General features: G+C 39.5%; 1 protein-coding gene across 1 annotated transcript in view; it reads left to right on the top strand.

The window, feature by feature from the left end:
* Nucleotides 1-19,268, top strand: part of ATP10A (ATPase phospholipid transporting 10A (putative)) — a 118,845-nt gene extending 99,577 nt beyond the window's left edge. The window contains exons 13-21 of the mRNA XM_013954164.2: nt 1,942-2,126; nt 3,498-3,819; nt 5,720-5,796; nt 9,603-9,728; nt 14,098-14,298; nt 16,426-16,506; nt 16,596-16,700; nt 17,031-17,218; nt 17,948-19,268. Of these exons, the coding sequence (XP_013809618.1) occupies nt 1,942-2,126; nt 3,498-3,819; nt 5,720-5,796; nt 9,603-9,728; nt 14,098-14,298; nt 16,426-16,506; nt 16,596-16,700; nt 17,031-17,218; nt 17,948-18,656 (1,994 nt within the window). The 3' untranslated portion in view covers nt 18,657-19,268. The remainder of the gene's footprint in view (nt 1-1,941; nt 2,127-3,497; nt 3,820-5,719; nt 5,797-9,602; nt 9,729-14,097; nt 14,299-16,425; nt 16,507-16,595; nt 16,701-17,030; nt 17,219-17,947) is intronic.
* The last annotated feature ends 4,915 nt before the right edge of the window (nt 19,269-24,183 follow it).

A 24,183-nucleotide genomic window follows, 5' to 3' on the forward strand; every position in this document is an offset into this window, starting at 1 on the left:
AACTGCTGATCTAAGTAGGAGAAGAAGGAGTTGGCCCAGCCTGTCTACAGAATTTCATTAGCTTTAGTGCCACTTTAACGCGTCAGAGAGTTCCATGACTCCAGGGGCAGCAGAGACGCAGGTAAAGCAAAGGTCATAAACTGCATTTGTGAGAGGCATCAACTCTCATATGCATCAGGTTCAGCACATGCACTCAGGGCCTGTGGGTTCTGTGGAAAGGGACTGCAGTGATGTAGTTTGAATCTGTATACGTAAAATGTGTTCCAAGGACTAAGTCATACTGTTTCTTTGCTTTGTTGAAATGTTGGAAGTACTGATGTTCTAAAATGTGTATATATCCACTATTACCAAAAGGAGAGGTAACTGGGACAGTCATAACACTTACTGGTAAAGATAAAACCTTCACTAATTTCCAACTTATCGGTCTCTGGGAGAGGAGATCCACCTCACCCAGCTTCTGATGTATCCAGTGCAGATCTCCAAGGCTCCCCGTATAACCAGTGGAGAGAGAGCGAGAAGGAAAAAAAAAAAAAGGCAATTCATTTGATCTGTCTTAGATACCTGCTTTAGGATTACATGCATCACACCCTAGAAGTGCCAGTTTCTCTCCTCTGACTTAAAGGGAAGCATGAGGTGACTAGTTCTCCGCCTGACCACATTAATTGGGGAGATGCCACCATGGATGTGCATGTTGGCTCTGGCTGCACTCTGAAAAAAATACCTGAGGTGGAACTAACCACTGCTGGAAAAATAAAAATGAGCTCTAGCCAGAAATAAACTACCTATTCTGTTGGGAATCATTCCCCAAAAACCTCAGACTGTGGTTTGTATCTTGCAGTGATCACTTATGATTAGCCTGTGGGAATAAAAAAGTGTGTCTGGAAAAGGAATATCTTTTACCTTGCACACTGTTTGGATAAGAGCTTCCATGGCATTTGCAGTAAGAATATATTTTCATCTACATGACTGGTGCTCGGACTATTGCTAAAATGTTTTTCTTCAAAGAACAACCATAGGAATAATAAATAGCCAAAAGAAGTTTACTTTGCTTTTCCTGTTGTTCCAGGTAATTTGCAGGCCTTTCATCTCCAAGTTACCTAGTAGTGAGGACTTACATTTACTCATATTAAGCCTCTCTGAAACTCAGGGCAGTACTGATGTGTCTGTGGTGACATTGAACTTGGTCCTGAACTGCTTTTGCTATAGTATTTGAAAATCTTGTCTCCTTCAATTGATGTGTGAAAGAATAGGAAAGATATTCAGCCTGTTATAAACATACTAGTAGCAAGATCCATTGAAAGCCTGAAAAGCCACATTTTACTTTCACATCGTGGCCAACAGATTTATGATTTATTCCCTGCTGTATCTCATTTGGCAACCAGTGTCCTTCAGCAAGAGCCAAGAGCAGCAGCAAGGCAGGAAGAGGTTTCTGCCTGCAGCCTAATGTACTATTGCCAAGCTGCTATTCTGCTCTCATTCCCCCTGGAAAGGCAGAAATCTCTAGTGACCCAGCCTCTCCTAGTTGAGGAAAGGGAGTCAAGACCTTTTAGAACTGAAACTAGCTCCTAGAAGTAATATCTTTCTTAGCAACATTCAAAAGAAATGGCGAAGATAGAGCAGAGAGGCGCTTACCAAAGGTACACCAACCTTGTGAACCTCTGAGACTAGAAATGGCATCAGATTGCTTCTGAGGCTTTGAATTCTGGATGTGTTGTTGGCTGTTGATGCAAATGTTTGTCCCAGCTACTTTCTACTCCTCTATCTGGATACCCCCAAAACCTGTCGATATCTCGCGTCCATTTTTAGTTTAGCTATTTACCAGTAAAGGTGACTGCTGTTGATTGAAAAAGCCAAACTTACCTCCTGGAGTTCTCTCTTACAGTTTGAGGCAAAGCCTAAGTGTTCATTTGATATGAACTAATTTGCTTTTTCTGTGTTTAGGTGCAACTGGCATTGAAGACCGTTTACAGGATGGTGTTCCAGAAACCATTGCAAACTTACGCAAAGCTGGGTTGCAGATTTGGGTTCTTACCGGAGACAAGCAAGAAACAGCTGTTAATATTGCTTATGCCTGCAAGCTACTAGATCATGATGAGGAAATCATCACTTTGAATGCTGAATCACCAGTAAGCAGATCCAATACTATAATTAAGTCTACTTGTGAACTAACTTTGCTTTATTTTCAACTTGTACAATTAAAAGTTTGATGGCTTTTTTTCCTTTCCCTCTTTTCTTCTTTTTTCCTGCTTCATCCGTAGTTTTCAGGTAGGACACATCTTTGAATACTTTTCAATGAATTAATGCTGTTAGATCATAGTATCATGCATCATAAACCTATTGAAGACATGTCTGGGTAGTGGGCTCCACCATGAATGAAAATATGCCATAACAGCATAAATGCCTTTCTTTGGTATGCATTCTCAAAAACTTCCCTGGTTGCACTTATTGGCACCACTGGGTCTCCAAAAGCAACCTGTTATTAAACATGTGTTGAGGAAGAAAACAATTGACTACCTATTGAGAATGTTTGCTTTATTTTAAACCACTGAACTGTAGTATTTAGATAACTCAGTCATTCATGTTTTCTCAGATGGCTTTTTCTCTGGAGATAGAAGCAATACTTAAATTTCAGTGCTAGCACTGAGAGTCTGAAAACCACATCTACAGTAAGGCCTTGCTTCCTAACGGACTTCTTCTAACTCTTCTGAATTACTGATCTTTCCCATGCTCAACTTGTTGCAAGCAGACAATCACAAAGACTTTACTGATATGGTCAAACATACAAGGAACCAGACTGATAGTGTTGTAGTCCTTTAATGGGGTGATAAAATTGGACTTCAGATCAGCAGAGGAGAGGTAGGCCAACAGCATCCAGCTCCAATTCCTTTGTAAAAGGAAGAAAAGATAAGAGCACTTTCCCTTCTTGAGCATATCAACTGAATTGGTAAATTGATTTTCCATGTTCTTTCTTTTTATCATATTTTGCTGTAAGACCAATAGTATTTTGTATTAAATGTTCAGATATTAGCAATAGCATCTTTTAGTTGAGTATGGCTAGGAAAAAGACTTTAAATTCAGCTTAAATAACCTTTAATTGGCCTTTAACAATGCGTAAGTATTTGATTTGAGGTGTAGGCATTTACAAGGTGTTCATCACCATACTTAACTTGGTACTGATACTGATTGTATCATTCGCCAGCACTGCTAATCTGTGAAGGTGCTAAAAGAGATTAGTTTAGCATACAATACTGCATGTTAGAGAGGAATTATTAGATTTTAAGCCTTTCATGTACCTCTGGCTGTTGTATCTTCTGCAACAAGAATTAAGTGTGTTTAGAGGAAATAAGAAAAGAGTATTACAAATTAAAACTTTTAGAGTGCAGCACATATACCACATTCCCAGTATTGCTTATGCCTAAATGTACAGCAAACACAAATGTTCAAATATATGTTCCTTCCACTCAAGCATATTTATTTTGGATTTTTTTTTTTTTCAGGAGACATGTGCTATCTTGCTGGAACAGTGTCTGCAATGCATAGAGTCTAAATTTTCAAACAACATAAAAGACGAAGCTACTGGAAACATGACTGTTGGGTTCACCCCTCTCTATCCACCTTCTTCCCCTGTGCTTTCCAGTTTGGGCCTAGTGATTGATGGAAGGACTCTAGCTTATGCCCTGGAACCTACACTAGAAGATAAATTTCTTGCTCTAGCCAAGCGATGCCGTTCAGTACTGTGTTGTCGCTCTACCCCACTCCAGAAGAGCATGGTAGTGAAACTAGTCAGAGACAAACTCAAAGCAATGACCTTGGCAATAGGTAAATATCTCAGTTTCAACTAGCCTTCCTTGATCTATACTGTCTTGAGAATTTTGTTTTCTTTTGACTTGCAAAGGGATCCTTCCAGCTGCCTCACAACACAAATAGCTTCTGGTTTTGTTTGAAAATGTTTCTGATGACTCTAGCATTTTTATTCAAACCAGATATGGAACTCTGAAGTAGTATTTGGAATTCCTTCCTACAGAAGTCAGGTACTGGGGGCCAAGCTACGCTATGTGATTTTGGCATGTTCAAACACTGCTGTGAAGAACTGAGTTAGATGATACTATGCAGAACACCATCTTGCAATCAGTATATTACTCTGGACAAAACTGTGTTCAGTGTCATTTCGGCCAGTCAAGATTAAACTCAAGGTCCTGCATTTTTCATCACAAGTGAACCATACAGCACAGGACATGAGTTGGCCTTGTCTGTATGGAGAATGGATTTGTGAGTGTCATCATGCCAACTAATACACTTCTTCCCAGCTAATACCTTCTCTTATTTGGTTGGCAAAGGAGAGATTTTGTCAGTCACCCTGGTTTAAATCTGGCAGCATCTTCCATGTCTCCAGCATTTTTAAATATGAAAAGTCAAGCAGCTCTTCTTCTCCTATCTCAGGTTTAGGCTTGTGTCATATTAGAAGATATGACTATAGCATATATTGTCACAAACATCCTAACTTTCATCTACCTGTCTTGATTAGTGATAGCAATGAAGACAACAACACATGGGTTGGACCTGTCCATCAGAATCTCTAAGTACATACTGTGTGCCAAACAGCTGTGACATCCACATCACCAAATGTGTGTTCATTATAATAATCCTCATGCTCATGACATTAAATCTCACTCAGATCTGCCTTCATCATGCTGAATTTATACCTTTGACTGACCATGAAATAATCATTTGCCTGTGTTGCCAAAAAAGTCTGAATGGCTAATTTGAATTATCCAGCATGCTTAAAAACACCAGTGGAGATTGGGCAGCTTGTATTTTCATTCTTTCTGAGCAGCTTGAGCCTGTGGGTCAAACTCAAGCTCCTGCTCTTACTTAAAATCTGAGTTGCCCCATCTTCACTTTTAACCAACATAAGCTAACTTGAGGCTGTGTCTCACAGTCACAAATTGAGCAGCTTTGTCAAGTAAGTGGATACCACTCTTACATGTGCCAGCAGCAGGGGAGGTGGAGTGAGATGTGAATGCACTTCTCAGTCACTGCAGTTTAAAACCCAGTGTATTGTCATCAGCTAATACAGTTTTAGTTTCCACTAGTACACCAGATGTAAAGTTCAGAGGTTAAGCAGTAGATAATGTCCCATTCTGGTATCTTTTCTAAGGTACCTATCACTTGTGATATCATGATGGGAAGCAGAGCAAGGGATGGTGACTGTGCAACCACTGCTGTTAAATCTACCTGTGGTGGTGTATCAGGGAGCTCAGACTGGCCAGCCAAAGTCAAGAGTTCATCTACTTTTTTATTTTATTTTATTTTTTGCTGTGTAGGTATCCTCACTGGTGTTAGGTCTCCTTGCACATTTCACTATTAATCATACCTGATTGCAAGTAGACAGTTATTGGAAAGCGGGAATTTTTCCTGCTCGTTTTTGTACATAGAATGTTTAGTATTTGTGCACTTCAGATCTGACACTTGTATTTTAGGACTTATTTAAAAGAGAGGTGTTTGGCTTAATTTTGCTTGCCATGATATAAAAATCTACAAAGATCAGAATGTCCTGGCAGCTTTGCCAAACTTTGAATGTTATGTTCCAAACATGGATCCTTTCCAACCCTATCTCTCCCTTCCTATATGCACCCAACGCTTGTTTTCCTTTGCTTTGCTGCCACTAACTGATCCTGGTCTGCTAATGGCAAACAAAACTGTATCTTGTTATCTCTAGGTGATGGTGCTAATGATGTGAGTATGATCCAAGTGGCAGATGTTGGCGTGGGGATCTCTGGTCAAGAGGGCATGCAGGTAATTTTGTTTGTTACTGAAACACATTCTTTTGCAAAGAATGGGATAGGCACTTCCCATAAGTCAGCTAGACCAAGCTGCCTTTAGATAGTCAGCAGAAGTTATGCTGAGGAGGGCCAGTTGCGCTTCATAAGGATACCTTCAGCTTGAGTTTGAGCCTGCATTTTAGACCTGTAGTGAGCTTAAACATGGTACCTTCTCCTCAGAAAACTCAGCTTATCAGATCCCTCTAAGCAATATGTTTTAAGAAATCATTTATTAAATACTGGTTCTGAGGAGGAAAAAAGGCTCCACTGTGCATTATTTACACAAGAAATGAAGATTCACCTTATTCTGGTTTTATTCTTCCTGTCTCCTGCACTGCTCGGTTATACTCCTCCTGTGGAATAACTGCACAAGCCCATCCAACTGAAGCAGCTAATCTCCATGGTGTGATGGTGTCCCTTAGCCCAGACACCCACACATCTCACTCACTCAAACAGCCTATTCTGACAGCAGACCAGTGAAGAAAGAGAAAATTGCAGACCTTTGCAGAACCACTGCTCCCTACAGCACTCTTCCGAGTTTTGTTTTGCTCCCAATTTCCTGCCACGGGGAACAGCAAGATAGAGGGACTTGCCCTACAGTCTTTTGGATGTATTCAGCCTGTGATTACTGCATTTACCACTGTGTAAGAGGAACTTCTCCCATCCCAAAAAGGGAGGATGTGTGTGTATAGGGTGTATAACAAAACTACCCAGTGGCCTGAATGCCACCTCTGTTTCCTCCACTGCTAGTTCAGTTTAGTTGCAGTGCCAGCAGTGGAAGTGGCAATAAGCTGCAGAGAATGAGGGTGATAACTGATTTCCACAACTTAACCTTGTAATTGGGGTGGGTACAAATAGTTTGCAAGAGAAAATAGAGTAACTGAGTATGAGTATGACAAAAAGCTCTTCAGAGAACATGAGAAGTGTTTCCATCCTGAGGACCTGAGCAGATGAGCTTACTCCTTAACTTAGTTACCAGTGGGTGGTTTTCTGACCCACATTGCATTTTTTGCAATTCTGGATGGATGTTTTGTTCAAAAGCAAAGACGGACCTCCCTCACTAAGTGTGCAAGTTGGCTGTAGAACTTTACTCCATGGAGCTTTGTGAATGCTATAATTTAACTGGGTTAAAAATACAAATATATGGAATAAAAATCTAACCAAGCCATGAACTTGGAGGCCACCTGTGTGAATTTTCTGAGATGCAGATCACCAGAAGCTAGGACAGCACTCTGAAGAAAAGTCAGTAGGTGTTTTTCATATCCATATACTCTTCCCAAGGCATCCTCTCTTGGCCGTTGTTGGAGGCTAGATACTGGGGAAGACGGGCTTCAGTCTGACCCAGTAGAGCTCTTACACTTTTTTTCCCTCCTCATTCTCTACTCAACCAGTGGGTGGTGTCAAAGTGATCTCCAGTGCAATGTACGTCCATCAGTGCTGTTCAAGCAGACAGATTTCAGGCCAGCAATACGTTAAAAATACTTTTCCAAACTAGGTAGCAGATGTAAATCAGATTGGAAAATAGCTACTGCAAGAATATTCAAATATTCATTGTGCATGTGGCATCCCAGCCATAGTCCCTGTAAGTCTGATTTTGATGGATGGAGAGAGCAGGAAAAAAGAATGTCTTGGATTAAGCTGATACAGCGTTTATTATTACATAGTCTTCACAAGGCTCTGAGAGCTTCACATAACTTCTGTAATGTCACTCTGAAGGCAGTCCAGGCTGCAGAGAACCCAGAAGAGACTGTATTTGTGGAGTCCTCTTCAAGCCTATCAACTCAAAAAAATCCACCCCTAACTCCTTGGTTTGAGTTTTAATCAGTATTATCATTTCACTTTTCTTCCTAATGTAGAGTTATAATGCTCATAGCATTTTTTTAACTCCTCTCTCCATTATTCCACCTTCAGTTCAGCTCATACAGTTCCAATAGCTAGTCCTCAAATGCCCCTGGCTTTTGTGGTGTATTCAAATCTGAAAGCTATTTGCCCATTAACCCATTAAACTACCTAATTTTTTTTCTAAATCAAAGTTCAACAGAGTGGAAAATGTTTATAGATCCTTTCCTTTACTCCAAGGTCCTAAGGAACCATGCAGGCCTTTTTACTACAAACAACTGTCAGAATCTTACATGTGCAGGTACTCAAAAGGCACTGAGCATTTAGATGTCTAAGACAGCAATACTGTCTGACTTACTGTCCTTTCACATTCTATGGAGGGGGAAACAGGATGAATCGCTTTTTCCTGTGTAAAAGCTGGAGGAAAAATAAAAATATGAAAATCAAGAGGATATTTTGAGATGAAATAAACATGCAGATGTAATTGGATAACACTATCTTTCCATTTTTCTCACTCTGATCAAAATGGAATTAAAAAAAACACACTTTTCACAGTGTGTTGTGAAGTAATGTGATAGAAACTCAAAAATGAAAGGACACTAACAGTTTTGTCTTAACGCTGGAATAGAATGAGATTCGGTGGAGGAGAAGGAAGCAGATGTAGCACATCTCTCCTCAAACTGCAAGATAACTATAAGTCTGCAAGACAAAACAGACTGTTCTATACAGTGAGGTTATAACAACTGTATCTCAGTACCTGAGAAATACCAGGATGGGTCAACATATTAAAAAGTGTCCCATTGTGTTTATGTACATCTTTTGCTTAAATTATATTGGATTAGTTCAGCTTCTCTTGCATACTGTTTTACAGTTTATTTTAATAGTTTCTGAAAGCACTTATTTGGGAAAATTGTAACATTTTAGTGATTTACCAGGAAAAGGATTTAGAAAGATTTAAAAGGAAAGATGTCGCTTGTTCAAAAATACAGCTAAAATACACTCTGTAGAATAGGAGGAAGACATTGGTCCTATGGAGATAATTCACCTTTTGTGATATCCTGCTGAACTGTGAGAAGAAAGGTAATGCCAAAATCAGAAATGAAATATAAAACAATGTAACGTGAAATCTTACTATCTTACTATCTTACTATGATCTTACTATGATCCTAGTGATATGGAGGCTCATGAAAACAACTGTGATACGTCGTTGTTTAGAAGAAGTTTTCATCTAGTTGTGCAGTGCCTTAAATTTTAGTCAGTCAGAAGTAGAGAGAAATTGTGTGATTCATTTTGTCAATGTGATTTGGCAGGCTGCACAGTCCCAGAGGAGTCTCGTCTGGCATGATTTTTCATGGACAGTTTTAGACAGCATGTGATTTAAAAAATCCCTCAAAATAAGGGACTGATAGGAAGGCCAAGTAAACTTCTGTAAGCTAGAATTTCAAATGTTAATGAAAACTAATATTTGTATTGTTTTGCCTTTTATAGTCCAGTAGTTAAGATGCAACCACTTAATCTTGCTGTTCTCATTCCATTTTCCTTTGGAAATTCAGTTTGCCCTGACAGTAACCCTGTAGTTTTACACAGAAAGATTTTACAGCCACCCAGATGTTCACACACATACCCTGAGCCTTCATGCTCATGCAGCTGTAACCCTGCCATTCTCCCACCTCTCACTTTCCTGCTCTTTGTCACCATCCAGGACGTAGACTGAGATCCCCTTTGAGCAAGGACTGGGTCTTCTCACATGTTCTGTAGAGCAGCATATGGGTATTGCAAAGCAGTAGATGCATTTCAGGTGCACAGTGATGGATTTGACTCCTCTTCACCACAGCTTCCATTGACTTAACATTTATACTGAGTTGAGAGGATGACTAGATTCATTGCTGGTATTGAAAGAGGCGCTTTGCAGTAATGTTTCCAACTCTTCTTTCATTGAAGGCGGTGATGGCAAGTGACTTTGCAATCCCAAGGTTCCGGCATTTGGAGAAGCTCTTGCTTGTTCATGGACACTGGTGTTATTCCCGACTTGCCAACATGGTGCTGTATTTCTTCTACAAAAATGCAGTAAGTGTTTGACTTGGCAGCTTTGTGGTGCCACATGTTTCCAGGGTTTATTTTGTGCTAAGTGAGCATTAGGTCAGCCTTCAAATGGTTTATAAATAAGCTGCAAAGAAATTTGCAGAGTTGAAAGACAGCTGGCTGCCATTTGCAGAAATACAGACCCCACTGCATAACAGCTACAGTGTGCTGCTGAATGTGCAAATTAGGTAACAGAAATAACAAGTACTGCTTAAGAAAAGTTTCTTTATAGAGCAGTGTTGCAGAAATTTAGCTGGCTAGACACAGGAGTCTTTAATGCCAAGGCTATCCAGCATTGGTCCAAAGTAGCAGTTGAGTGTGTTTTCTCTTCCTGATCCTGTCTTGTAATCGGTTATGAATCACTGTACATTTCCCCCAGTGACTTGAGATACTTGAATCCTCTATGTGTCTCAGATGCAGAGATTTGGAAAATTTTTATTGATTTATCATACTCCCAACTAACCAAACGAATGCATTAGAAGGAAAGCACAGTGTGGTAAAGAACAGACTAAGGGTCTGCATTTCCTCCCTGGTATATGAAACAGGAATTACTCCAGTACTGGGCACTGGGCCAATAGAAGTTCAACGCATTGGCCCAGCAACGTCCCTTTGCATTACTCATGCAGTACAGAGATGATTGAAAACTGCCTAACACAGCAACCAAGAATTCCATCAACTGTGTAGGAGTCACTGGCAAGTACAGAGACCTGCACACTTTCAACACCTACAAATCACCTTGGGAGCCAGGGATATGGAGAGGCAGGAAAAAGAGCAGAGCCAGAACTCTCAGACCTCTCTCTGCTCCAAAGGGTAATGTGTGAACCATCAAATGGGAGAGTGGATTTCATCCTCTGTGTCAGAATCTTGCAAGAAAACAAGTAGCTCTCATTTTTGTAAAAGTTGCTTTCCAGATTCCATCTAATCCTCAATTTTTTAGTCCATGGTAACTTTTTCATGTAAATTCTCTTTGTCTGAGTAATCTCTGCCTGATCTGAATCTGAAGATAGTTATTTTTTCAGAAAAGGACTGTGATTTGTTCAAAAAGAAATACTTAAGGGAGCTAAAGAATAGATAAACCAGCTTTGTGTTGACACAAGCATGATAAAATACCTTCTGTGGTCTGATCAGAAACTGTATGCAAGCACCCTTCCAGGCGCAAAAGTAGGTAGGGGCTTGCAAAGTCTGAATTCCTCCCTGAGTCTAGAATAGCAAGCAGATTTAAATAATTCTGCTGTGAGTGGAGAGCCACCTATAGAAACACAACAGTGAAGTACATGCTGGTTTTTGAAGGCCTGAGTTTTAAGGCTTGATCCTGAATGGTCCTGAACATCTGTACCCCTATACCCAATTCTGTATGTTTCCAAGATACCCTTTGGCTTGACAATATCAAATCTCATCAACTTCCAAGAAATATATTGAGCCATCTTACTTTAAAATAAAAAAGATTAAAGTACTACACATAAGGCATTCCAGCAATCGACAGCCAGAGATGTTGTTTATATGTTTACATTGTTGTAAAATCTTCCATTTCCTTTGGTATAACTCCCTTGATTACAAGTATTATTTCTTAAGACATTTTTAGTAAGACATTTTCAGAAACTGCTGCCTTAAGGCTAGAATATAACTGAAGAATCTCTCTTTGTCTTGGCTCTGCTTTTGCAGACTTCAGAGCTTTATGAGCAACGCTTGTTGCTACTGACTCTAAAACTGTAGTGGAGTATGCAGTATATAGCCATGAATGTCCACTGTCTGACACAGTGGCTGCCTTCTGGAAAGAATATTCAAAAATGTGAGATGTGAGCACCTGATCCTTTTCCAAGGAGACTATTCTGGATGATTGTCCATAGAGTTGAGATAGCTACACTACATATGTTCTGCAAGTTTTCTACTTCATTTGTTCATATGATGACATTTTCCATTCTCCAATACAACCTATGTAACTCAAAGTCTAAACTCCAGAATGCTGCAAAAGCCATTTGGAAACTCAGCTGACTTATTCAAGAAGATGTTTGGCTTGGTGGGGATAATAAAAATACAAATAAAACTTAAAACATAGCATGACTGGAAATATCTGAGCTTGATACAAAGGGTGCTCATATACACAAACTTTTACCTACACAAGCATGTACTGGTGCTTTCCCTTTATACATTAGCTCTGCAAGGGAGCACTGCACATGTTTTTTGGCTAATACTTTATTCACTGAGAAATTCTCTTTGGGGCCAAATTCAGGAAATAGTCTCATCTGGAAAAAAAAGGAAACCTTTTTTTAAAAACTCCAGTTCAATGTTTATGTCAAAACAAGCATGTTTCATTAAATTTGATTTGTTTTGATTGTTTTTCAGAAGGGTAATGCATGGAAACAAGAGGAAACATTATATTTGGGGTCAAATTCAACACTTTGTATAACCCAAAATAAAATTTCAGAGAAAAAAAATCTGATTTAAGCTTGGTTACTGAAATGTCATTTGTTTGCACAGCTTTCTCTGACAGCACTGCTGAGTCCCATTCTAGAGGTGGTAGAAAAGTTTTGATGGAAAGTTTTCAGCTAACTGTAGTTTCATCAATATACACATTTTTGTCAAAGACAAAGTGTTTCACCAAGACATGTTAATTTTAGCAAAGTTCTAAACAGGAAATTTTCTGAGGCCCAAGATTAGCTGGCTTTTTATTATTTCTGATGAGAGAAAGTTCTAAATCCATATATTATTCCAGTTCTGTTTTGAGAAAACACTCAGGAAGTTGTGTTGTATTTTGGGTGTGGAAAGGAAATAAATTTCAAAATCTATTCAGTTGCGAAATGTAATTGCCATCTTCCAGCCAACTGCTGTGTAGATGGTAAGCTCTGTTAACTCAATCTTGTTTTGGCCAAAGAATCCTGCCTAGGACAAGGAAGGTATTTTTCTTGAAATATATTTCTTCACAGGAGCACTTTCAGAGGTGATCCTTAAAAAAGTGCTACCATTTAACTTTTAACAGATTAGTTTATTCAAAAACAGTGGGACATACATTGGTACTGGTATAGAAGCTACTTCAACATAGTACACAAACATTGACTCTCTCTCTATATATATATACAGCCTGGCTGTATATACAACAGGACTGACCCTCTTATTCTGTAGCAATTTTCCTTCACAAGATGTGCTTCCTCGCCCCTTAGCAGTTTTCACTAACTAAGCAGACCATAGCTTTTTTCTCTCGTGTAAATTTCACAGGCATTTTAGGGTACAGATAGAACATATTTATATTTTGCTTTGTCTATCTGAAGATGATGAAGGGTTAATATATTCCAGCTGGTTAAGAGCTTTTGGGAACAAAATACAAAACAAAGAGGAAATGAAAGGAGAGGCCATGTAATTTCCCTTCTTCGTGGCTGAATGGGGAAAACCCCTGAGGGATTATTGCCCAGGTTTTTCTAGTAGACTTCCATTTAGTGTTTATCACTTTACAAAGGATAATATAAACTACAGTTTTAGGAGGACCAAGTCTTGGTCATTTACTTCCTTCCCTAGGAAGGTGCCCATCTTTTTCTACGGCTCAAATCCCGCATCATAGGTGAGATCAGCACCTCTCCTGAACCCCCCAAAACTCTGGGTTTTCCATGCCATAGTCATAGTAGAAGAAATGAGTTGCATATTTCATCCCTATTTGGGTGATTCCAGCCAAACTACATGAACTTTCCCTCTGCAGCTATGTATGCAATTGATTTCTTCATTCACATGAAGAGAACAGGAAGACTGAGGAATCTTTAGAGCACTGTTAATTTGCTGAAATTCAAAGCAAAGAAATCAGAATAGTTAGGCATAACTTTGTTAGACCTTACAGTTTCACCTCCCTTGCTGCTGGTAGTCTAATGTCAGTCTTGAAAAAGCTCTGCATTTACCATTTGTAGATCAGCTGAGACTCCTGAAACACCTCAAGCCAGCAGAAGATATTATTATAGAAATGGTTATTCTTATGACAGTAATGTAAGTGCTACAAGATCAGTACTCATATACCTAGCGGTCAGCAGTGGTTTGGAAAGCTTTTGTGGTGAGCTAAATTGTATCTGAGAGTTCCACTTGAATTGAAAGTTAATTTCTTGTGAAGCCAGCCCTAACTCATGATATCTGAGGTTCCAGTGGCGCAAAGACTTCCAGATGTGCCAAACTGTAGCTTAGTTAAGTGGACTTTTAATCCAGAACAGTGCGTTAAAGACTAGGCATCTTCAGAAGGATTGCTCATGTGTTTAGAGTTCATAGATAAGTCCTTGCAGAAGCTGGAATCAGAATGATTTCAGAACATAATGGGATGATGATTCCTCTTGTCTTAAATTCCAGACAAATCATACTTACAGCATTGCTGGTTTTGTTTCAGATGTTTGTGGCCCTTCTCTTCTGGTACCAGTTCTACTGCGGGTTCTCTGGCTCGTCAATGATTGATCAGTGGTATCTCATCTTCTTTAATTTACTCTTCTCTTCTCTTCCACAACTGATTACTGGTGTGCTGGATAAGGATGTACCAGCTGACATGTTAATTGCTGTACCTCAGCTCTACAAAAGTGGCCAGAATATGGAGGTAAAAACTTGTGCTTTTTGTACTTTTTTTTTCCTAAATAACATCAGTTTCAACTGAAAACCAACCTTGTTTCCAAAGGATGGATGACTGATAAGAAATGAAAGTCTGAGAAGTGACTATTGTTATTTCTTGATATTTCTCATCTGAGTTTAAGTATCAAGATGTCAAAAGGACATTTAAAAACAAAAAAACAGCTATATTTTAAAATATATAAAGGAAGGGAGCTGGATGCTTTCAGTCAAAGCTGAACACCCATCTAATGGTCTAGGCTCACAACCAACCACAGAAGTAAAGTAGATTATACCTTGTAGACTAGTGCAGATATTCACAGAATAACCTTACAGTACTTACTTGAAAATTCAGGTCCTAGCCCTTTGCAAACAGGCAGAAGAGAAAGGTGGCTATAAGAGTAAGCACAGAGGTTGACATACTTAGGCTCTGAGGGCTTTAATCAGCAGATCAAGGATTTAGAAAGCTTTTGTTGAAAACTCCTTGTACCCATCTGCTTAGATTGTACAAAGACTGAAGGAATTGCAGAAGGGATTCAAGCCAAACCATTTCTGATGATTACAACTACAGTTTACTGTAGAAAGATTTTCTGCTTGGCAAAATGATCCATATCCAATAATTACTTCCAAGTAAATGCCTTTCTTAAAAGTGTCTGACACTGTACCCTCTGAGAGGAGACACTGACTGTCTTTTGCCTCCAAATGCACACCTGCCTTTGGTATGCTACACATCTAATGGCATTGCTAGACACCGTCGTGGAAAGACAAGCGGAGAATTTTAGTATGGCTTATTCTAGTGCTTTAGTCCAAATTCTCTCTTTTTCACCCAGCTGTTGTTTTTCATTTTTTATATCTGTTTGTCTGTTCCAGTGTATTACACTTTAAAGATCCATAACATTCATGCCTTTCTTTCTTCCCCGCTCTTAAGGTGACAGAAATCTTGTCATGGCTTAAGCTTGTTGGAAGGTTTTGTCTGCCTTTCTGCAGCTGGCAATCTGAAGGAGAAAAGTCTCTCAGGTTCACAGCAGAATTACTTCTCAGAGGCAAGCCTAGGGATCATTTAAGTTTGTTTGAAATTTAGTGAGATTTTCTCTGAGTACTTACCTAAAAAGGCATTTTAAATTCCCCAGAATCCTGCTTTAGATTCAATGCATATAGAATTATAGAATAATTTAGGTTGGAAGGAACATCTGGAGGCCAAACATCTGGTCCAACCACCTGATCAAAACAATACTAGCTTCAAAGCTAGACAAGTTTGCTCAGGGTCTTGTCTAGTCCGGTTTTGAATATCTCCAAGAATGGAGATTCCACAGCCTCTCTGGGCAACCTGTTCCAGTGCTTAACCATGTGTTATTTCATTAGACCAAAGAACACCTTAATTTTTTCTCAGCTTCCTTCAGGTCTCATTTTGAGGCTGAAATGATATTCATCATGGAGGGAAAGAGTTGTGATGAGCCCAGTGGCTGGAGTTCTAGCCTATATTCCAAAATTAACAAAATACGTATTTTGCAAATAGCCATTTACAGACTGTTTTCCCTTATATCCAGGTTTTTTGTATGAGCATCTCCCTGCAATTGTATATTCCTTTAAACCAAAATGCTGGTTTAGTATTATTTCTTACATAAATATATATATATATATAAAAAACAAATTAGCATACACTGTGGTGTAAATTATCACTAAAGATCATTGTGGATCTTCTTTTCTAAGTATCTGTGCATTTTCTGTTTTCCCTCTTGTGAATAAATACTCTGTGTTTGTATGTACATGATGTAGAAAGCACTTACTCATGTGCTTATACCTCAGATAGCTCCTCCAGAAATCAGTGGTCTGACTGCAGTGCATAAAGTTGAGCCTTTGTAAATTCTTGCTGGTCCAAGTATCAGCATCAGATTATACCCTCTGATGGGGTGAGGGGCAGAAATCAGCAGAAGATTCTCCACCCCAAAGAGAGGGACTTACATCACACCTCAACCCAGAGGGTACCCAACCGATTGGCAAAGTGGTGAAGATGTTTGCCCAAGCCCTGAAAAATGTCCATTGGAATATCCCCCAAAATATCTATACCAACAAATAGCATCTTCTTTAGGCTCTGATTTTTTTTTTTTTTGTGCCACAGGAGTACCAACCACACATGTTCTGGATGAACATGATTGATGCTATGTATCAAAGCCTGGTTTGCTTCTTCATCCCTTATTTCGTAAGTGTTTGGTTTAAGACAATCTATTTCAAGCATTTTGAAGAAAACTGGTAACAGCTTGCACTAACTAAATTCTAACTTCTTTACAGACTTACTATGATTCAGAGGTGGATATTTTCTCCTGGGGAACTCCCATCACCACAGTAGCTCTTTTCACCATCATATTACATTTGGCTATTGAAACAAAAACTTGGGTAAGGCATCCACAGGCTATACAGAAACTTGCTGGCATATCATACTCTTTTCTGAGTGCCGTTCTTTAAAAACACAAGATGCTTGTTTCATTCCCTCAGCACATTCTATTTTTATCAAGCATTTTAAGCAAACATGAAAAGGATTTTAAACTGTGACCTGCAACAGCTTTGTAATTCTGTACATATAATATGAATTTCTGAAAATACAAAGCTCCAAACACTTTCATGTGCATGGATTTGTCTCCAGAAGTTACGAACTATTTATTCATAATCACAGCAAATTTCTCAGAAAATAAAGAATCATTAATCTTTGGTTCTTGTTTGTTCTAGACTTTTCTCCACTGGTCATCTTGCATCTTCAGTATCCTTCTATTTTTGTTTGTGGCTCTGGTTTACAATGCTTCCTGCCCAATATGCCATCCTCCTTCCAATCCCTACTGGACTATGGAAAGGCTGATGGGAGATCCTATGTTCTATTTCACTTGCATTATATCACCAGTTATTGCGTTGCTGCCCAGGTATTGTATCTTCTTTCGTATCTTTCTTATATATGAAAGCAGTTCATACATATGATTGGGAGGGCAAGAAAGGTTTCTTGCTCTTCTCTCTCTCTTTCTTTTTGCCTGAACAGCCAAGTAGGTTTTTTCAGTCGTTGATTGTATAAAGCCAGGTTGTCTAACCTTTTCTGTGCTTCTGACCACAGGAGTAGATCACATATCCTGGCCATAGACCACAGGAGTGGGATAATGATAGATGGTTCATCAAATTTCCTGGCCATGCAGGGATTTTGGAGAAGGTGGTCAGCTAACATGTTTCACTGTGCTGCCCTATGAGGTTTTCCATGATGCTTTCAGATTCAACCCATCTTCCCATAACAATGCACAGTACAGATGTTCTGATATTATGTTGTGGACTTAGATCCTACTTATGGGTGTAGGAGCCTTGTCCTGCAGACTGATCCCCACTAACTTTGAGTCTACATCAGGAAGGATGAAAGACCATATGTAATCAAAGGTGGATCACTGGCTAAAGACACAGATTTGTTACATTGCTTGCTATCATCAAAATATTACCAGAGCATTCAGAGCTTTTCTGTCTGCAATCTTTCTTGTGTCAAACATAAGAAAAGCACACAAAACTCTCTTATTTTCCTATGTTGTAGCTTTTTCTTGGATATTTTCTCTTAATAATATCTTGGGTACTTCCTGTCTTTCAGTTCTTTTCACATGCGCATTCTTCTCTTGCAGATTTCTGTACAGAACCCTTCAGGGGACACTGTTCCCAACTCAGCTTCAGCTTGGACGCCAGTTGAGTAGACTATCCCCAGAGATTCGCACACGGCTTCTGACCAAGTTGAATGTCAAAAGAGAAACAATTCTTCAGACACAGCCCTTTGCAGACAGCTTCTCACCAAACCTTGGCTCAAATGCTAGTGATTGTTACACAGCTTATAACCAAAACAGCCCTTTGCCAGCATCTCATCAGAGAAATGAGTCACTTTTCCCAGAGCCAGCAAGGGCAGAACATACAACAGATCATACTGTAGCTGCTTCTCCCCAAGGTGCTCTGTTCTATGGGGAAAACAAACATTCCTCAGCAGCAAGTAGTCTGGGAAGGTCCATGGGATTTCATGAAGTTACCCACAGCGCTTCAGAGGTGGAGTCACTGCCTGTTGGAGCAGCATTCCCATGGAACTCAGCAGTAGATCAATCAGACTTCAGTTTGCTGAAGTGGATCACGTCAACTCCACTGTTCAGTCGCTTTGGAGCAGTTTTACAGGTGTCATCTAGTAGTTTACAGAATGAATCACAGGACAGTATGTCTGTGCTTGGCTCTTCTTTGCATGTGGACTTCAAAGGCTTGAAAGAACAGAGCGCAGACAACTTTCAGGACAGAATGAAAGGGATCCCATCTGACAATTGTAAAAGTGACAATTCCGAGACCACCTTTTTATGACATGGGCCTCAAAGATATTTATATATTTTCTATTTGCACACATTTATAGTGAGATTAATCTATTTGTTTCCAAAGATGAAACAGAAAATCAAAGGTACAGAATGATTATTTAAGAATGTGTAAATACAGTATATTGAAATAAGAGCTTTAAATATAAAAAGAAACACTTGAAAGTTACATTTATATTGTTTTATTTTTTCATCTCATTTTGTAAGGAAATGCCATCTGTTTATTTTTCAGATGCTTCTCTTTTATTCTGACACATACTGTAAAAGCAACCAACCTGTCTATCATATCCAAAAGGATTAGATTCAGCAACAGTTATTGACATCAGTATAGGCCATTCAGTAATCAAGGAGGAAAAACCATGATAATAAGTAGACACTGTATTCCATCCATCATTTACTTGCCAGGGTGTTTTGTCACAGGAACAAACCATTAGGCAAGACTTTGGAAATATTATACACTTCTCTGTAAATGTTAACAGTATCTTACCACCACATTAATAATACTGGTATTTTATAAGTGACACCATATTTTGATATTGCAGCCATAGCATTTTATGTGTCATGATAAAACAATAAATAAATGACCGTCCATATTGCAAAGTGATTTCCCAGTCTGGCATTAATAGTAACTCAGCCTTTCACTTGAAGTAACTAGTGTTTGGAAGGTCACAACCTTGTTTCAGGCTCTTCAGCTTTCAAAGAAAAGCTGTTTCTCGTTTTTGTGGAGTTACGAGGTGGCGAAGAGCTGGTGCATTGTGTCCACTGTAGAGTAGGACTTGGGGGAATCTGTGATCTTCTGTGCTGGAGTGCTACAGAAAACAGGCTGTTTTTGTGAAGAACGCAGCCCTGCTTGCTAAGGGGTGGGTGGAGGGCAGGCAGAGTGGAAAGCCTTGTTATGCATCTTTTACTGTTGTTTCAGCCAGGTTAAATCAAGTCCTTGGTGAACAGGAAGAGGCATGACCAGCTAGGGCAGTGCAGTGCAGTGCAGTGCAGAGGTACCTGAGCTCAGTCTAAAATAGGCTAATTCCAGTACTGAAAGTGGGTAACTGCACTGCTTTCTGAGATTATGCCAGAACTGACCTTACATGGTTGTACTGCATGCTTCTCACAAACTAAACTGGTATATTGGTGTGCGGCTGCACTGTGCCGACTTGATGGATCCCAGGGGTTTTTAAGCTTGGATGGCTGCTTGGTTCTTTCATATGTAGTCACCGTAATTGTGTATAAACTAGCTGTTCCACTTCTTATTTTCTTTGTCACAGGTTTTCAGACTGTCTTTGCCTTGTTTACTGTTAGTTGTGTAAAGCCAGAACCTTCTTACATCATGTTGTTTCTTGACAGTACAGTGCCAGGCAACTTGCTTCCCACATGGATTGCCTCAACTATTAAACCACAGTGTCTACCATATGCCACTTTCTAGTCCATTTGGAATTTTATTTTAAGGATTTATACACTAGCCTCTTTCCAAAAACAGAATTGGTAATATCAAACTGTAAAATGCAATAAAAGGAAGAGAAGAAAGCAATCTAAATAAAAGCTTTCAGTCTGTATATATGTTACCCTGATTAAAAATGGCTCATCAATATGTAGCTAAACTATATTCTGTGATTAGAATTAATTAGGGACAGATATGCTAAAGGATTTATAGGATTTTCAGTCTCTTCTGTGAAGAGTTTTAAGCATGCCATTGACTCGAAGAGAAAATTGTACCTGAGGCACAACTTCCTCCTTTTAGCCTCTAGTTAAGGAGGAATATTGGTCTACGTGTGTAGATCTTTACAGAGGAAAGCACACCTATTGACTCATTTGTTACTGGCTCAAAACATTATGACATTTTTCTACTTTACTCTTACTAAGGAAATGAGGCAGTAGGAGCGGCCTTTCATTTCACTAACCATAGGCATCTGCACTGAAGGTATCAGCATAAGAACTTTTTACTCTAGGCCTCTCTTATAGTCCCGGAAACAGGAACTACTGGGACATGCCTCCTGATGTAGACCTCTAAAACAGGACAGAGGTATCATGCCTTGAAAGAGCTTGTTTCTCTTCACTGTCTGGAAAGGGAGCCTGAGTGACTCAGCAGAGGTGGGGAAATCTGCACTGCAAGGGTCCATAGTTGGGTGCAACAGTTCCTGTTTTAGACATCTCTACTTGCTCTACCAGCCTCCTAGGTCTTGAGAATAACTCTGTTGGGATTACGTTACAGGTAATTTTTTGCAAGGTTAAATTGGCTATATTTGATACAAAATGTGCAGTGATTGCCATTCTAAATAACTCTCCTAGTTGGAGCTGCAGTATCTTTTAGTGTCAGTGAGGAAATCTAATGACACTTTCAAATGTGTAAATATTGCCATCTAGTTAGAAACATTCCCTTGCTTGTAAAACAGGATCTCACATAAGGACAGAATATCAGATATCAAGTAGGTAGATTTGATAGTTTTGCAAGACCTTAAATTCACCCTTCAGTCTAAGAGATCTTGGGGGTCATAGCAGGAGCTTGACATGGATGTCGTGTGTGTGTGCTTTTCCTCAATGACTACACCAACCCAAGCAGGTGGGTGAGGATCTTTCAAGCCTCTTAATTCTTCTGCATCTTTCCACAGCATAGCTGGTATGCTGCAGCATAAAGAGTAGCATTTCTCAGCTCACGCCTGTTGACCATTATGGTCTGTTGAATTGCTATGAAAGGAATGTAAAATATAAGTACAGGCAAACTTTCTTCTAGTGCAATCCAAATTTAGGCTCATTTCCATTTTGTTGTGAAGGAAAATTATTATGGCACCTCTGTGCTGGATATCTTTCTTCAAAATGTTGATGAGTCCCTAGATTAGAATAAGTGAGATACCATTTGTGGGTACCAACCAGGACTGGATCCCCGTGAGACAAGGCAGCTTGCAATTAAACTGGATAAAAACTCTGCCTTACAGAGTTTTCAGGCTAAAAGTTGCAAGTTCCTTTCCTGCAAACAGAGTTTTCAGAGCTCAAATACTGCTCCTGGCCCTGTGCCTGCATGAAATCTCTCCCCAAACATTGCAGTGCTTCATGCATATGAGAAAAGCTTTACCAATTACGTAAATGCAGCCACTCGAGGAGACAATATGGATACATGAGCCATTTTACCCATTTACAGCTAGTACTCTCCCCTAGCGTCTCCCTGGGACAGGCCTGGTGCTGGCCTGGTACATCTGGTGGTCTTTGGCTCAGAATAGGGTGTTCTTCTCAAAAAGAACCTAAATTCCTGGCTAACAATGCTCTTACTTACTGTTCTTGTGCCTTTTTGATACTTAAGACTTGTTTTCATTGTTGTGTTTCCAGTATTTCAAAGACTCTTTGTATAGATGAGGGATAAAAGTATTGCTTTGGGACTAAGATATGCTCATGTGCTGCCAGATAGTTGCCACTATGACTGTGAGAGCAGTACACCTGTGTCATATGTTTAGGGAGAGTCAACGTTACCATCGATCTAAATCCTCAGCTGTTACAGCCATCATAGCTCCATCAGTTTCTGCAAGCTGACTTAACCCCAGCTGAGAATCAGGCTTCAATAACTGCTGTATTTTGCTACAAAAAAAAAAAAAAAAAAAAAAAAAACAACTTAGAGATGTATTTTGAAATACATAAAGTGTAAATGCTTCTTAGTAAAAGATAAAAAAATCTTATTATGGCTGCAATCCTGCAAACAGATACAAGTTTAACCTCAAATAAACCAAGTAATCCCACTGACCTTAATGGTGCAGTGACCTCGACAGGACTGCTTGTGTGCTTGCAGATAGGAAGATATATAACATTGAGGCCTCCATGCGCCAAAGCTACACAGCAAGATATCTAGGAGGACAGAATCAGGTCAGTAAAAAGTAAGCAAGATGTCTCCATTTTCTTTTGAGAGATAAATTTTTAAAATAATAAAAATAAAATGTAACTTAAACCACAGAGTCAAGAAAAAAAAAAAAAACTGATTTCACATTTGGAAAGAAAATATTAAGCAAACTAATTCTTTTCATTTCAAATCAGAAGATCTCTCTTCAGCTGCCAGAAGACAAATACATCAAAGCCTATTACTTGCTGGGCTTTAAGGCTTGTCAACAATTTGAAGCTGCTATTAATACTTGAAACATTTTAAATAAATACTAATGGCTTTCTGTAGCTGTATACATTGCTGTATACATTGCTGTATGCACCAAGCCAGCCATGCACTTGCTTGTCATACTCTTGCATCAAAGGTAGAACCCAGGCCCTGTGCCCTGATGGCCATTAAATGATCTTTTATGCTTTTCATAAATTGGAAAGCTGATGATAGTGCTGACTTCTCACTGTGGCCAAGTCCAGTGACGTTCTGCATTGAGGGGAGCTGATTCTTTGGCTGCTAACTAATAAAAGTTCCTCAGACCCTTTCAGTTTATTGAAGAAGAGACTGCTCTTTCTTCCATGAGACAACTTTCCCATCTACTTTTTACTGAACCACGAGCTGTAAGTTATTCATAATCACTTCTCCACAGGGCTGGAGTCTGTGCTTGCTCCCAGTCTCACTCTTGCAGGCTTTACCCACTCAATTAACGAGTGCCGTTTCATTACGTCATGGTCTAGCATCCTGGTGGCATGCCCACCTTTGGCTTCATTCCGGGCTTATATGGCCCAAATGTTGTAGGGTGATCACCCTATCCACATAGAGCAGGTATGGAGGATTTGAGGAAGTTTATGCATTAAAGGTGCTACATAGAAGGGTTTTGCACTAATAGTGATTGCAGTATATGGATATGTTAAGGTTAAAATAAATGACATCAGATTTGCATGTTGTTTTATTGGACGGTTGAATCATGTGGAAGTAACATTCAAAAATCTGCCTCAAAACCCATACTAAAAAAAAAACCTCTCATCTTTTTGCAGCAGCAAGTTATCCGTTCAAACTGTTCAGAGCCTGAGGTATTACTCAATCTAACATTAAATTCAGAAGTGTACTTTCGTAACTGAATGCATGTAGAAGTTCAGGAAAACACTGCTGGTATGACACACTGTGCACTGTGACAGAGTAGTAGCAGATACATGTCAAAGACACTGCAGAAGCCACTAGAGAGAGGGTTATGCAGATGTAGTGTAGCTGGGAAGGAAAAACAGTGATAGATGCTATTCAAAAGTCCCAAGATAGAAAGATGAGAGGAATTTCAAAGCTTTCCAACTGTGTTGATTTTGTGAAGTGATGCTGCATATCTCCCTCTCCACCCACTGGCAAGCTTATTCATACCAACATTAAACTTCAATAGAGTTATACCAAGAGTGAATTTGGCTCATCTGTATCTGAACAGAGATAATGGGGTTGGATACCCCGCTGACGTCAAGCACTGTAGCTGTATTGACTTAAGTGGCGGTAGGAGGTGTTGCTTCTGCAAACACAAACTTGCTGACTGTGTGCCAGTTAGGCATGCTCCCCAGACCTATTACTAAGGCAGGTCCCCGTGCAGTATTAGTATTCCTTCCCACAACCTAAGCCAGGGCTACCCAAATCCTTTTTACCCAAGTCCATT

Source organism: Apteryx mantelli, chromosome 1, assembly GCF_036417845.1.
Source record: "Apteryx mantelli isolate bAptMan1 chromosome 1, bAptMan1.hap1, whole genome shotgun sequence".
Taxonomy (NCBI): domain Eukaryota; kingdom Metazoa; phylum Chordata; class Aves; order Apterygiformes; family Apterygidae; genus Apteryx; species Apteryx mantelli.